Below are 13,627 nucleotides of genomic sequence, written 5' to 3'. Positions count from 1 at the left end.
AGCAAGAAAGTTATTGTTATGATTATGAGAAAGCTTGCAGGGTTTCAGGCAGGAAACCTATAGTACAAATGTCTGGTACATTCATTGGTTAATCTACAAGCTTATTACCAGCAAGTTCCAATTAACCTAGAAGTGTGTGTTTTTGTGTGTGTGTGTACATACATACATACATCACAAACTCTTGCTGTGCTTTCGAATTTAACGTTTGCCATTTGTTTGGTTGCGTACCTCCCACCGGTCATATCAACGTTGTCCATTACCTTCGCATTATAGATTCAACTCTCCAAGCGTAAACCGGACCAGAATTCAGGAGGAAACGTCCTTACAGGAATTGTCCACAAAACCACACCCATATTACAAATGCTGCATTGTTTCATTTTACAGCAATCGCTTCATTCCAGTCACTCCACGCCGAACATTTCTCGTTCCAGTAATCCTCATCTCAAAAATTCACAAGGTAGGAACGTATAACATAGTAATGTTATTTAATAAATATGCAAAAGCTGGTTTCTTGCTAAATGTTAACCAAATGTCGACTGAAAATGTAATTGCATATCATGTCCATTTATATTATGTTTTGTTACCCTTAAAAACATATAATAATCTACCATTGCTTACATGTTTTTAATTGAAAATACAGTTAAGGGAAATATATAGGACAATATAGGATGACACTACGGGCAATGAAAATGAAGGAAAGGGAATGCTGAATGTAGTGTGAATTTTTAAATCAATTCCAGGATGACCAGCACATTTGCAGTGAGCGGGGAGCGATGCTGAGAAGAGTTGTTCCTTGAACCTGCAGAATCAAGAAATGCAGCGGGTGGCTCACATGAATATCAGGTCTCAAAAGGGAGGAATCTGAGTTGGCAGGAGGTTGGCTTTGGGAGCCAATGCTCTGAATCTCTCCATTTGGAAACGAGAAAGAGAACTGGCGATTACATTCAGGTGGCCGAGAATGTGTTGATCTCTGAGAATAAACTGATGAGTAACAGATAACCAGGTAATCCTTCTGAATATTAAGAACATAAGAAATTTTACAAATGAGAGGAGGACATTCGGCCCATCTTGCTCATTTGATGGTTAGTAGCTTATTGATCCCAGAATCTCATCAAGCAGCTTCTTGAAGGATGCCAGGGTGTCAGCTTCAACAACATTACTGGGGAGTTGGTTCCAGACCCTCCACAATTCACTGTGTAAAAAAGTGCCTCCTGTTTTCTGTTCTGAATGCCCCTTTATCTAATCTCTATTTGTGACCCCTGGTCCTTGTTTCTTTTTTCAGATCGAAAGTCTCCTGGGTCGACATTGTCAATATCTTTTAGAATTTTGAATTCTTTTATCGGATCACCGCATAGTCTTCTTTGTTCAAGACTGAATAGATTCAATTCTTTTAGCCTATCTGCATACGACATGCCTTTTAAACCCGGGATAATTCTGGTTGCTCTTCTTTGCACTCTTTCTAGAGCAGCAATATCCTTTTTGTAACGAGGTGACCAGAACTGAACACAGTATTCTAGGTGAGGTCTTACTAATGCATTGTAAAGTTTTAAAATGACTTACCTTGATTTAAATTCAACACTTTTCACAATATATCCGAGCATCTTGTTGGCCTTTTTTATAGCTTCCCCACATTGTCTAGATGAAGACATTTCTCAGTCAACATAAACTCCTAGGTCTTTTTCATGGATTCCTTCTTCAATTTCAGTATCTCCCATATGATATTTATAATGCACATTTTTATTGCCTGCGTGCAGTACCTTACACTTTTCTCTATTAAATGTCATTTGCCATGTGTCTGACCAGTTCTGAATGCTGTCCAGATCATTTTGAATGACCTTTGCTGCTGCAACAGTGTTTGCCACTCCTCCTATTTTTGTGTCATCTGCAAATTGAACAAGTTTGCTTACTATACCAGAATCTAAATCATTAATGTAGATTAGGAATAGCAGAGGACCTAATACTGATCCCTATGGTACACCACTGGTTACCTCGCTCCATTTTGAGGTTTCTCCTCTAACCAGTACTTTCTGTTTTCTACATGTTAACCACTCCCTGATCCATGTACATGCATTTCCTTGAATCCCAACTGCGTTCAGTTTGAGAATTCATCTTTTATGAGGGACTTTGTCAAAAGCTTTCTGGAAATCTAAATAAACCTGTGCACGATGAGAAACATGATTCTCCATTACAGCCATTATCCAGTAAAAATGACACTGGCAAATTGTATTAACCTGGCCATATCAAAGATACAGACCACACACCTTTCCACTGGTGTCCCAGTCTGCCTCCTGGTTACTTGATTTAAAACCCTGGTTCTTTCATAATACTCCCCTTACCATCTTTGAAACATCACAGAAATCCTGCCAATCTTATCCATTAGGGGTGTGCTGGCACTGATACTGGTATTAACTTTCACAAGTATTCATTGACAGGTATTAAATAAATCCATTCATTAATGTGTTGATTTCAAAACAAGAAATGCTGTCCGTCCCTCACCTTTACAACAGTGTACCAATCCACTGCAATTACCTTCTGCGCGTGTTCTAAAAGCTGACTCCTCTCATCCGGGGCGCTTACATTTTTACTGATGTACCGCCATGCAAAGGCCGGAAACTGATCATTCATTTAATGGAAGATTTATTTAATACCTGCTGATGAATACTTAAAGGCAATTATGACTATCAGCACACTCCTACATCACCACATGCTGAACAATTCAGTTTGTCATTTGAAATCTGTTTAAACAAGAGTCCAACAACCTGACTCACACAAATACTGCCCTTCCTTGTTATGTAATGTAGCTTTCTTTCAGTTTCATTTTTGTGAAAATGAAACTTTAAACTTTTAACAAATTGTTGCAACCAAAAAGACTTTCTAGTCCAATAGCAAATGTGACCTGCATTAGTTAATTGTAAAAGGTGCTTGCACACACACTCTCCTTTTACTGCTTTCACACATAAACTGATAATTAATGAACTGATAAATAATGAACTGATAATTAATGAATGATTTATTTATCACCTGCTGTATGTGTAGAGGGACCCGAGAAGGTAAATATGGACGAAAGGAAGGAAGTGAGTGGGGACTGGGTAACTGTCAGAAAAAGAACGAAGAGGAGGACGACACCGAGCAGTCAGCATAGAGAGGAGATTGATCTAGCTAATAGATTCCAAGCACTGAGCAATGACGACCTAGTGCTGGATGAACACAGGGGTGAAGTGGTGTTAGTAGGTGATTCAATTATACTCTGTGTCGACAGTGATTTTACCTGTAAAGATCCCATAATAGGGTTGTTACCTGCCTCCCTGGAGCAAAAGTAAAGGATACTGAATCACGAGTGTACGGATTATTAAATCACAAAAGAGAGTCTGTGGTCATTGTACATGCTGGTACAAATGACATAAGGAACAGAAAATCTGAGATTCTGAAAGAGGATTTTAAATCATTAACAAGACAGCTGAAAAAGTTAGGGTGCAGAATTATTCTCTCAGGTCTACTACCTGTTGTTGGTGGTAGGGATGAAGTATACAGTAAAATTAAGGTGTTAAATACTTGGCTGGCTGGTTGGTGTGTGCAAGAAGGGCTGGGATTTATAAACAACTGGGATTGCTTTTGGAAAATAAATAGATAGTAGAGGAAAGATGGACTGCATCTAAATAGGTCCGGAGCAGGCAGGGTAGCTGATAACATCGAACATCACCTTGCAGGGTATTTAAATTAGGAACTGGGGAGGGGAGGGAATCTAAAGAGGCATGTCAAATTCATGTTAAAGTATCCTGCCATTCCTGTAGCACAGAGGTGTGTGTTACAGTAACCTTCATCAAATTCCTATTACCCCTGCTCAATCACATGCTCTTGATTGGACCAATGTATGCCTGGGTTTATTTAATGCCAGGTACCTGTCTAAAGTCTCTGTTAATTAATGATTTTATTCAGGATTACAACATTGATATTCTCTCTTTAACTGAAACATGGCTTGTTCCAAATGACAGTGTTCCCCTGATTGAGGCTTCTCCACCTAACTATTCTTTTTTCCAGATAGCTCACTCTACTGGGCGGGGAGGTGGACTTGCTACTGTTTTACATAGTGAACAGGAAATTCAAACAGGTTATTCATCTTTTGAAGTTTTAACCTTGACATTAACAGTCCATTACCTGTTCATATTGTAATTTTTTTATCAACCACCTAAGTCAAACCCACTATTTCTGACTTAATTTGGGGATCTGCTATCCATATTGACAGTCAAATATAATAGGATTCTTTTATTGGGTGATTTTTATCTTCATGTTGACATTGATTCTGACTCCTTGAAATTTTTGAGACTACTAGATTCCTTAGATTACATCCTGCATGTCAAAGGTCCTACGCTTAACCGTGGCCATAATTTAGATCTGGTAATTTCTTGTGGTTTAGCTGTTAAGAACATCATAACCCTAGATCTTACTATTTCTGATCATCTTGCCATTCTTTTTGAGGTGAATCTGCCAGTATCTACAAAGAATGTGGACAGTACATATAAATCCCGGGTGATTAATTCTTCAATTGAGGTTAAGCTTTCTGATGTCTTGAGCTCATTAACGCTGAGTCCTCATCAGTAGATGAGCTGGTTAATACCTACGACACCTCCTTGACTGGTATCTTAGATACTGTAGCGCCAATCAAAACTTAGAGAGTGTCTTTTAAAAAAAGCTCACCGTGATTTAATGATATAACACGTAAGATGAAATATGAAGGTCATAAATGAGAACGGAGATGGCAGGAATCTAAACTGCACATTCATTACATCACATGGAAGAGCCACCTGGTTAAATATAGGAAGGCTCTGGTGTTGGCTAGATCACATTATTCTAATTTAATTGAAACAAATAAAAATAATCCTAGATTTCTTTTAGCTACCCTAGATAAATTAAATAATCCTTCCTCTAATAGCCCCACTTTTGATATTGGCTCCTCTCACAACTGTAATGACTTTTTACATTTCTTTAAAAATAAAATACTAGATATCAGAAAAAAGATTCCACAGACACCTTTTATTAAGGAGGACTCCAGCACAATTTTACCACCTATTAAGGCTACTATGGGGGCTTTTTCTTTGATTACCTTACAGGAACTGACAGAGCTGGTTCAACATATGAGAGCTACTACAGCTGCAGAAAAAGCTACAGTCTGCTCCTGGGTCTCTCCTAATGCTGCACCACAGCAGCTGTGGCTGGGCATGTTCAGGGACATTGTCAGGTTGGAATACACTACAGCTCACATTAACAAAGCTAGTGCTTCCACACTCCATGTGTGGGGTCTGACCTTCTCTGCACTTTTCAACATCTCAATGGCATCATTTTAGTATGGTACTTTTGTTTACTTTTTTATAATTATGTATGTGTATATATATGGATATATTTTTTCTTTATGATTATTTTAATCATTACTCTGAGACACCAATGTTTATAGTTAATTTCATTTTATGTTATGTTTTGTTTTGCTTTCTTTGTAACTGTACGAATTCTCTCAAGATCTTTTGTATAAGCTGTTTTGATGGAAAATAAAAACAATCGATCACAAAAAGAAAAAGTGAACATATTACCCCTGTTTTAGCCTCTTTACACTGGTTCCCTGTGCAGTATAGAATTGATTTTAAGGTTTTGCTGTTAACTTACAAGGCCCTGAATGGATTAGCACCTAGTTATTTGCAGGAGTTACTGACCCCGTATCTTCCGAATCGCACTCTGCGATCACAGGATGTGGGGCTGCTGGTTGTTCCTAGGATCAACAAAAGCAACACTGGAAGTAAGGCTTTCTCTTGTAGAGCTCCCAAAATATGGAATGCTGTGCCTTCATTTATCAGGGAAGCTGTGAATGTTACAGTTTTCAAGTCAAAACTAAACACTGTTATAAAATGGCTTTCTTATCTTAGTGGGTTTTAATGTAACTTTAAAATTGCTGCTTTTGTATTATTATGTGTATACTGTATTTAAATGACATTATATACAAAAGTATTGTGGTTTGTTCTTTTTTGTATAAAAAGTGCTATATAAATGCAATTAAACTTGAGGAACAGATTATTAAAACTGGTTATTAATTAATTAAAGGCAAAAAAAATTACCACCTGCAGAACAATTGAGTTTGTTGTCATTTGAGATCTTTTTAAACTAAACAAGTCCAACAACCCGACTCGCAGGAATGCTGCCCCTCCTTCTTATGTAATGTAGCTTTCTTTCAGTTTCATTTTTGTGAAAATGAAACTTTAACACTTAACAAATTGTTGCAACCAAAAAGACTTTCTAGTCCAATAACAAACGTGACCTGCACTATTTAATTGTAAAAGGTGCTTTCACACACAATCCCTTTTTACTCCTAAATCATCAGTAAAAAAGTGCTTCTCAGCACTGTATCAGTGCATTAAAGGGGAAGTCCCAATCACATTGTATTGATCTGAGTGCATTAAAGGGGAAGTCTCCTTCACATTGTTTTGCTCTAACCGGAATTATGCCCCCCTGATTGACTTAAACTGGTACACAAAAATAAAGATCCCAAGCAGTATAGTTGATTTTTATTTTGTATTATCATGTACAGTACAGTGCAATGATACATTGTGAACCACTGCAGCTGATACATAACCAGTTTTAATAATCTGTTCCTCAAGTTCAGGAGGAACTAGTTTATTTACATTTCAAACTGATTAAGGGTGTTTCCATTAATGTACAGGTTCATAATGTTCATGATCCATTATTAATGATCTGTCAGTCACCCCGATGAGGGGCGGAGTCTTCAGCAAGGTTCTATAAACACCTTGTTTCCACAGTTGTTGTTTAGAAAGGCTTGGAGAGACAGCACAGAAGGTAAGGTGATGAGTTTTATATGTATTCCTAAAGTGCTTTGTTTTCATTGTTTATTTGCACAAATGAATGTAATATTATCTATAAAGATCTGGGTGCAGCACAGAAACCAGGGTCGGAGGACACAGTTGGAAATTAAGTGGAGGCAGACTTAGGACAGAGGCAAATAGACACTATAGATATATTAAATACTGATAAATAAAACAGTGACATATCAAAACTATCAATGTCTGATGCCAATGTACATGTGTTGAAAGAGTCATGTGGTGAAACATGTATCAGAATTAACAGGTTCCACTGAACATAAGAAGATTCATGACAATAACGTTGTTAAAAATTGTTTAGGTGTGATGGAGCAGCGTCCCTCACATGATTACATCCCTCTCATAGTTCACATACAGTGTTGACTTTTGATCTGACTGTGATTTGAAATATAAACACTGTTAACATTTGCATTGTAAAAAAAGAAAGAAAAAAGAAGAAATGTAAGTTACCTGTTGTCTGTGAAAGGGGTCTGCCTTGTTGGGTAAAACCTGTAAAGGAAAGAAAGGATTCATTATTTGCTGTATAAGGGTGTGAGTTTAGACGTGCTCTCACAACAGGAAGGGCGCATTTTTGTTAAGAAAATAAGAACATAAGAAAGTTTACAAACGAGAGGAGGCCATTCAGCCCATCTTGCTCATTTGGTTGTTAGTAGCTTATTGAGCAGCTTCTTGAAGGATCCCAGGGTGTCAGCTTCAACATTACTGGGCAGTCGGTTCCAGACCCTCACAATTCTCTGTGTAGAAAAGTGCCTCCTATTTTCTGTTCTGAATGCCCCTTTATCTAATCTCCATTTGTGACCCCTGGTCCTTGTTTCTTTTTTCAGGTCGAAAAAGTCTCCTGGGTCGACATTGTCAATACCTTTTAGAATTTTGAATGTTTGAATCAGATCGCCGCGTAGTCTTCTTTGTTCAAGACTGAATAGATTCAATTCTTTTAGCCTGTCTGCATACGACATGCCTTTTAAACCCGGGATAATTCTGGTTGCTCTTCTTTGCACTCTTTCTAGAGCAGCAATATCCTTTTTGTAATGAGGTGACCAGAACTGAACACAATATTCTAGATGAGGTCTTACTTATGCATTGTAAAGTTTTAACATTACTCCCCTTGATTTAAATTCAACACTTTTCACAATATATCCGAGCATCTTGTTGGCCTTTTTCATAGCTTCCCCACATTGTCTAGATGAAGACATTTCTGCGTCAACATAAACTGCTAGGTCTTTTTCATAGATTCCTTCTTCAATTTCAGTATCTCCCATATGATATTTATAATGCACATTTTTATTGCCTGCGTGCAGTACCTTACACTTTTCTCTATTAAATGTCATTTGCTATGTGTCTGCCCAGTTCTGAATGCTGTCTAGATCATTTTGAATGACCTTTGCTGCTGCAACAGTGTTTGCCACTCCTATTTTTGTGTCGTCTGCAAATTTAACAAGACTGTGTTGATTGTGTTCAGTATAATGTGTTCAGTAGACTGTGTTGATTGTGTTCAGTATAATGTGTTCCAGTAGACTGTGTTGATTGTGTTCAGTATAATGTGTTCAGTAGACTGTGTTGATTGTGTTCAGTATAATGTCTTCCATTAGAGTGTCTTGATCTTGTTCAGTATAATGTGTTCCAGTAGACTGTGTTGATTGTGTTCAGTATAATGTGTTCCAGTAGACTGTGTTGATTGTGTTCAGTATAATGTCTTCCATTAGAGTGTCTTGATCTTGTTCAGTATAATGTGTTCCAGTAGACTGTGTGGATTGTGTTCAGTATAATGTCTTCCATTAGAGTGTCTTGATCTTGTTCAGTATAATGTGTTCCAGTAGACTGTGTTGATCTTGTTCAGTATAATGTGTTCAGTAGACTGTGTTGATTGTGTTCAGTATAATGTGTTCCAGTAGACTGTGTTGATTGTGTTCAGAATAATGTGTTCAGTAGACTGTGTTGATTGTGTTCAGTATAATGTGTTCAGTAGACTGTGTTGATTGTGTTCAGTATAATGTGTTCCAGTAGACTGTGTTGATCTTGTTCAGTATAATGTGTTCAGTAGACTGTGTTGATTGTGTTCAGTATAATGTGTTCCAGTAGACTGTGTTGATTGTGTTCAGAATAATGTGTTCAGTAGACTGTGTTGATTGTGTTCAGTATAATGTGTTCAGTAGACTGTGTTGATTGTGTTCAATATAATGTGTTCCAGTAGACTGTGTTGATTGTGTTCAGTATAATGTGTTCCAGTAGACTGTGTTGATTGTGTTCAATATAATGTGTTCAGTAGACTGTGTTGATTGTGTTCAGTATAATGTGTTCCAGTAGACTGTGTTGATTGTGTTCAATATAATGTGTTCAGTAGACTGTGTTGATTGTGTTCAGTATAATATGTTCCAGTAGACTGTGTAGATTGTGTTCAGTATAATGTGTTCCAGTAGACTGTGTTGATTGTGTTCAGTAGACTGTGTTGATTGTGTTCAGTATAATATGTTCCAGTAGACTGTGTTGATTGTGTTCAGTATAATATGTTCCAGTAGACTGTGTTGATTGTGTTCAGTATAATGTGTTCCAGTAGACTGTGTTGATTGTGTTCAGTATAATGTGTTCCAGTAGACTGTGTTGGTCTTGTTCAGTATAATGTGTTCAGTAGACTGTGTTGATTGTGTTCAGTATAATGTGTTCAGTAGACTGTGTTGATTGTGTTCAGTAGACTGTGTTGATTGTGTTCAGTATAATATGTTCCAGTAGACTGTGTTGATTGTGTTCAGTAGACTGTGTTGATTGTGTTCAGTATAATATGTTCCAGTAGACTGTGTTGATTGTGTTCAGTATAATGTGTTCCAGTAGACTGTGTTGATTGTGTTCAGTATAATGTGTTCCAGTAGACTGTGTTGGTCTTGTTCAGTATAATGTGTTCAGTAGACTGTGTTGATTGTGTTCAGTATAATGTGTTCCAGTAGACTGTGTTGATTGTGTTCAGTATAATGTGTTCCAGTAGACTGTGTTGATTGTGTTCAGTATAATGTGTTCAGTAGACTGTGTTGATTGTCCTGTTTATATAGTGTTAGTGTAAATATACTTACAGTACCAGTACAAAATATTATTGTACATTCAACAGTATAATGTGTTCCAGTAGACTGTGTTGATTGTCTTGTTTATATAGTGTTAGTGTAAATATACTTACAGTACCAGTACAAAATAATATTGTACAATGAACATTAATGCAGCTGTTTCTTTTGTGCACTAATCACAGTTCTTTGTTTCTCTTTTATTGTTTTTCAGTGTTCCGGCTGTGGCTACTGACAGTGATCAACATGAAGGTAAGTAACCCTTAGCTTTTATTTGAATGTCTTTTCCTTACAGCCATGGAAGGATGATAATTCGATTACCAGTTACGCTTTACCCAACTGGACTGACGTTCACCGTCACACAAGGAAACATTTCACTAAACAATGGAGCAGTGAGCATTCCTGTTCAATCACATTTTCACTGCTCCCCTGATCAGCTGCTGTTGAAAGCTGTTAATGTGTTTTATTAAGCTTGTTTTAAATTAAGTTTGTTTTAAATAAATTTTGCGACCACATTAGCTTGAGTGACATTTCCAAAATAATATTGAAAAAGTCTACTGGAAGCCATAACAGTATTGCATGTTAGATTTTTAAATGTTGCATTTTTTCAGTTTTTGGAACACTACAAAGCAGTATGTAATTCTATGTGTTAACATAACATTATTCAGCAGGTTTCATTCAACTAATTCATTCTATAAGGTGATGCACACAGATCCCACATTGTGAATCTATCATTTCTTGTCCTGTAACTGAATTTCAATAAATGTGTAAAAAGCATGAAATACTTACTTATGCCACACTAAAGTAAAAAGTGTAATTGTTATTTGTATTTTTATTTTTCAGCTTTAACGGAATGAAAGGTGCAAGCTTACCCCCACCCTCAATCACATCACCATCACAGGAACCCGGAGATATTTATCACGCAGCAAAACAGTCACTGGTAGTGTTCACAGCTATAAATGTTTATTTTGCACTGGATTGCAAATGATTAACACAGACTACCAGGTTGTATCATCAATAACTGACATTCAACAATCAAAGTCATGACTAACCTAATAATCCTCTCTCTCACCTATTTTATAATCCCCAACCCTGCCTACTCCTAACAGGATTCATTATTTTATAAAGATTTGCACCTGGAATCATTTTATACAAAAATAAACTATTACTTAACATTTATACTTTTACAATAAAACATTCATATATTTTACGTTAAACATAAGAACATAAGAACATAAGAAAGTTTACCAATGAGAGGAGGCCATTCGGACCATCTTGCTCGTTTGGTTGTTAGTAGCTTATTGATTCCAGAATCTCATCCAGCAGCTTCTTGAAGGATCCCAGGGTGTCAGCTTCAACAACATTACTAGGGAGTTGGTTCCAGACCTTCACAATTCTCTGTGTAAAAAAGTTATTTTCTATTTTCTGTTCTGAATGCCCCTTTATCTAATTTCCATTTGTGACCCCTGGTCCTTGTTTCTTTTTTCAGGTCAAAAAAGTCCCCTGGGTCGACATTGTCGATACCTTTTAGAATTCTGAATGCTTGAATCAGATCACCGCGTAGTCTTCTTTGTTCAAGACTGAATAGATTCAATTCTTTTAGCCTGTATGCATACGTCATGCCTTTTAAATCCGGGATAATTCTGGTTGCTCTTTCTAGAGCAGCAATATCCTTTTTGTAACGAGGTGACCAGAACTGAACACAATATTCTAGATGAGGTCTTAATAATGCATTATAAAGTTAACATTGCTTCCTTGATTTAAATTCAACATTTTTCATATCTGAGCATCTTGTTGCCTTTTTTATAGCTTCCCCACATTGTCTAGATGAAGACATTTCTGAGTCAACATAAACTCTTAGGTCTTTTTCATATATTCCTTTTATACAATTTCAGTATCTCCCATATGATATTTATAATGCACATTTTTATTGCCTGCATGGCAATAATGTTTCTTGTTTCTGTACATGTTTCTTCTCATTTATATGTATTTGTTTAACCTGCATGAATAGCGTCTTTGTCTACAAACACGATCGTTAAACTATTATATTGCTTACTTATTGTTATCATTGTCTTTATTACTCTTTAGTCCTTAACTATTACCAGTAAAGACTGAATTAGCATGACCCCCTCCATTGGAAGATTACCGAACATATGGCTATAACAAAACCCTTGTTCCACATGTATAACTACAGCAACTTAATTAATGGAAGTGCCCTAATCTAATTACAACAATACACCGTCATATATAAAACTCACTTGATCAACGTCACACACAATACATAATAAACCCATGACTCTATCGCCAGTAGAATAATAATCACAATAACAGGCAGTTCAATATTACAGTGAGGGTCTCACCCTCACATCAGCTAATAACAATTGGGAGTAAAAATATGCACTACCTACCCTGGATTTGTCTTGGTCAGCTTCGCCATGTGATACTCTGAAGGTTCTTCAATGTGTCAGTACTGTCCAGGTCCCCTGGCTTTGTCTTGGTCAGTGATACTCTGAAGGTTCTTCAATGTGTCAGTAGTGTCCAGGTCCCCTGGCTTTGTCTTGGTCAGTGATACTCTGAAGGTTCTTCAATGTGTCAGTATTGTCCAGGTCCCCTGGCTTTGTCTCGGTCAGTGATACTCTGAAGGTTCTTCAATGTGTCAGTATTGTCCAGGTCCCCTGGCTTTGTCTCGGTCAGTGATACTCTGAAGGTTCTTCAGTGTGTCAGTATTGTCCAGGTCCCCTAGCTTTGTCTTGGTCAGTGATACTCTGAAGGTTCTTCAATGTGTCAGTATTGTTCAGGTCCCCTGGCTTTGTCTTGGTCAGTGATACTCTGAAGGTTCTTCAATGTGTCAGTATTGTTCAGGTTCCCTTGCTTTGTCTTGGTCAGTGATACTCTGAAGGTTCTTCAATGTGTCAGTATTGTCCAGGTCCCCTGGCTTTGTCTTGGCCAGTGATACTCTGAAGGTTCTTCAATGTGTCAGTATTGTCCAGGTCCCCTGGCTTTGTCTTGGCCAGCTCCCGCATGTGATACTCTGAAGGCTGGAGCTGTGTGTGTTTCATAAAGCACTTCACAAGTGCCATCGCTTGCGCTCACTCTTTCGCGATCTGCGATGAGTGAAATCACTAACTCGGTAATACATTTTAAGGCACAGTGACCGATTAGGTAAATACACAATAGCAGGGTTGCAAAAGAAAGCAATTTTTTATGAATAAAAAAAAGATACAATTATTGAAACGGGGCTGGTTGACACAAATCCGTTCTATTTGGCAAGTTTTCTGGAACTTCTTTATAGTGACGAAGACAAAAAAAATTGCAAATGATCACTTCTGCAGTAAACACTGTTGGGAGGAGCAAAGAACCGTAGCTGAAATAAAAAGGAAATTGATAGATCTAGTGAACAGAACGAAATTAAAAGAAGGGAGACGAAAACGCTTTAAAGTTGATCGAGGAAAAATAAAATATCTCACTGTGTATAAGAGATTTGGAGCTGTGAAAAGTGACACGCTGTACTTTAAAGTTCTATACATACATAAAGGAAAGCTTTCTTCAGCTGTGTAGAAAAAAAATCAACGCTGTGTAGCAAACGTATTTAAAGAAAAAGTGTACTGATCTGTGTTTACTGAAAATGGTCTTTTGGACAAAACGTATGTAGCCAGCTGAGCACACCCGCTACCTGGACACTTTTATTAGTCTTCATGGGCA

General features: G+C 37.3%; 1 protein-coding gene and 1 long non-coding RNA gene across 6 annotated transcripts in view; one reads left to right on the top strand and one right to left on the bottom strand.

Annotated features, from left to right (window-relative positions):
• Positions 1–13,627, top strand: part of LOC117401669 (UDP-glucuronosyltransferase 2A1-like) — a 29,792-nt gene that overhangs the window by 8,261 nt on the left and 7,904 nt on the right. The window contains exons 3-6 of one of the 4 annotated variants that reach the window (XM_059017221.1): positions 385–457; positions 741–1,003; positions 10,140–10,177; positions 10,769–10,865. In XM_059017221.1, the coding sequence (XP_058873204.1) occupies positions 385–457; positions 741–797 (130 nt within the window). In that variant the 3' untranslated portion in view covers positions 798–1,003; positions 10,140–10,177; positions 10,769–10,865. Of the gene's footprint in view, positions 1–384; positions 458–740; positions 1,004–6,757; positions 6,838–10,139; positions 10,178–10,768; positions 10,866–13,627 lie in introns of those variants that run through there. The other 3 variants (XM_034002456.3, XM_034002455.3, XM_059017220.1) reach the window with 3 other exon arrangements.
• Positions 5,520–11,660, bottom strand: LOC131723422 (uncharacterized). 2 transcript variants are annotated; one of them, XR_009320275.1, is made up of 3 exons: positions 11,174–11,660; positions 7,329–7,367; positions 5,520–5,758 (listed from the first exon to the last, which is right to left on the bottom strand). It is a non-coding gene; the product is annotated as an uncharacterized LOC131723422 (long non-coding RNA). The 2 variants fall into 2 exon arrangements; XR_009320274.1 differs by lacking the exon at positions 5,520–5,758 and adding an exon at positions 6,733–6,816 and having other exon boundaries at positions 11,174–11,603.

Source organism: Acipenser ruthenus, chromosome 55 (genome assembly GCF_902713425.1).
Source record: "Acipenser ruthenus chromosome 55, fAciRut3.2 maternal haplotype, whole genome shotgun sequence".
NCBI lineage: Eukaryota > Metazoa > Chordata > Actinopteri > Acipenseriformes > Acipenseridae > Acipenser > Acipenser ruthenus.
The sequence above is the reverse complement of the archived record's forward strand: the minus strand, read 5'-3'. Positions and strand labels throughout refer to the sequence as shown.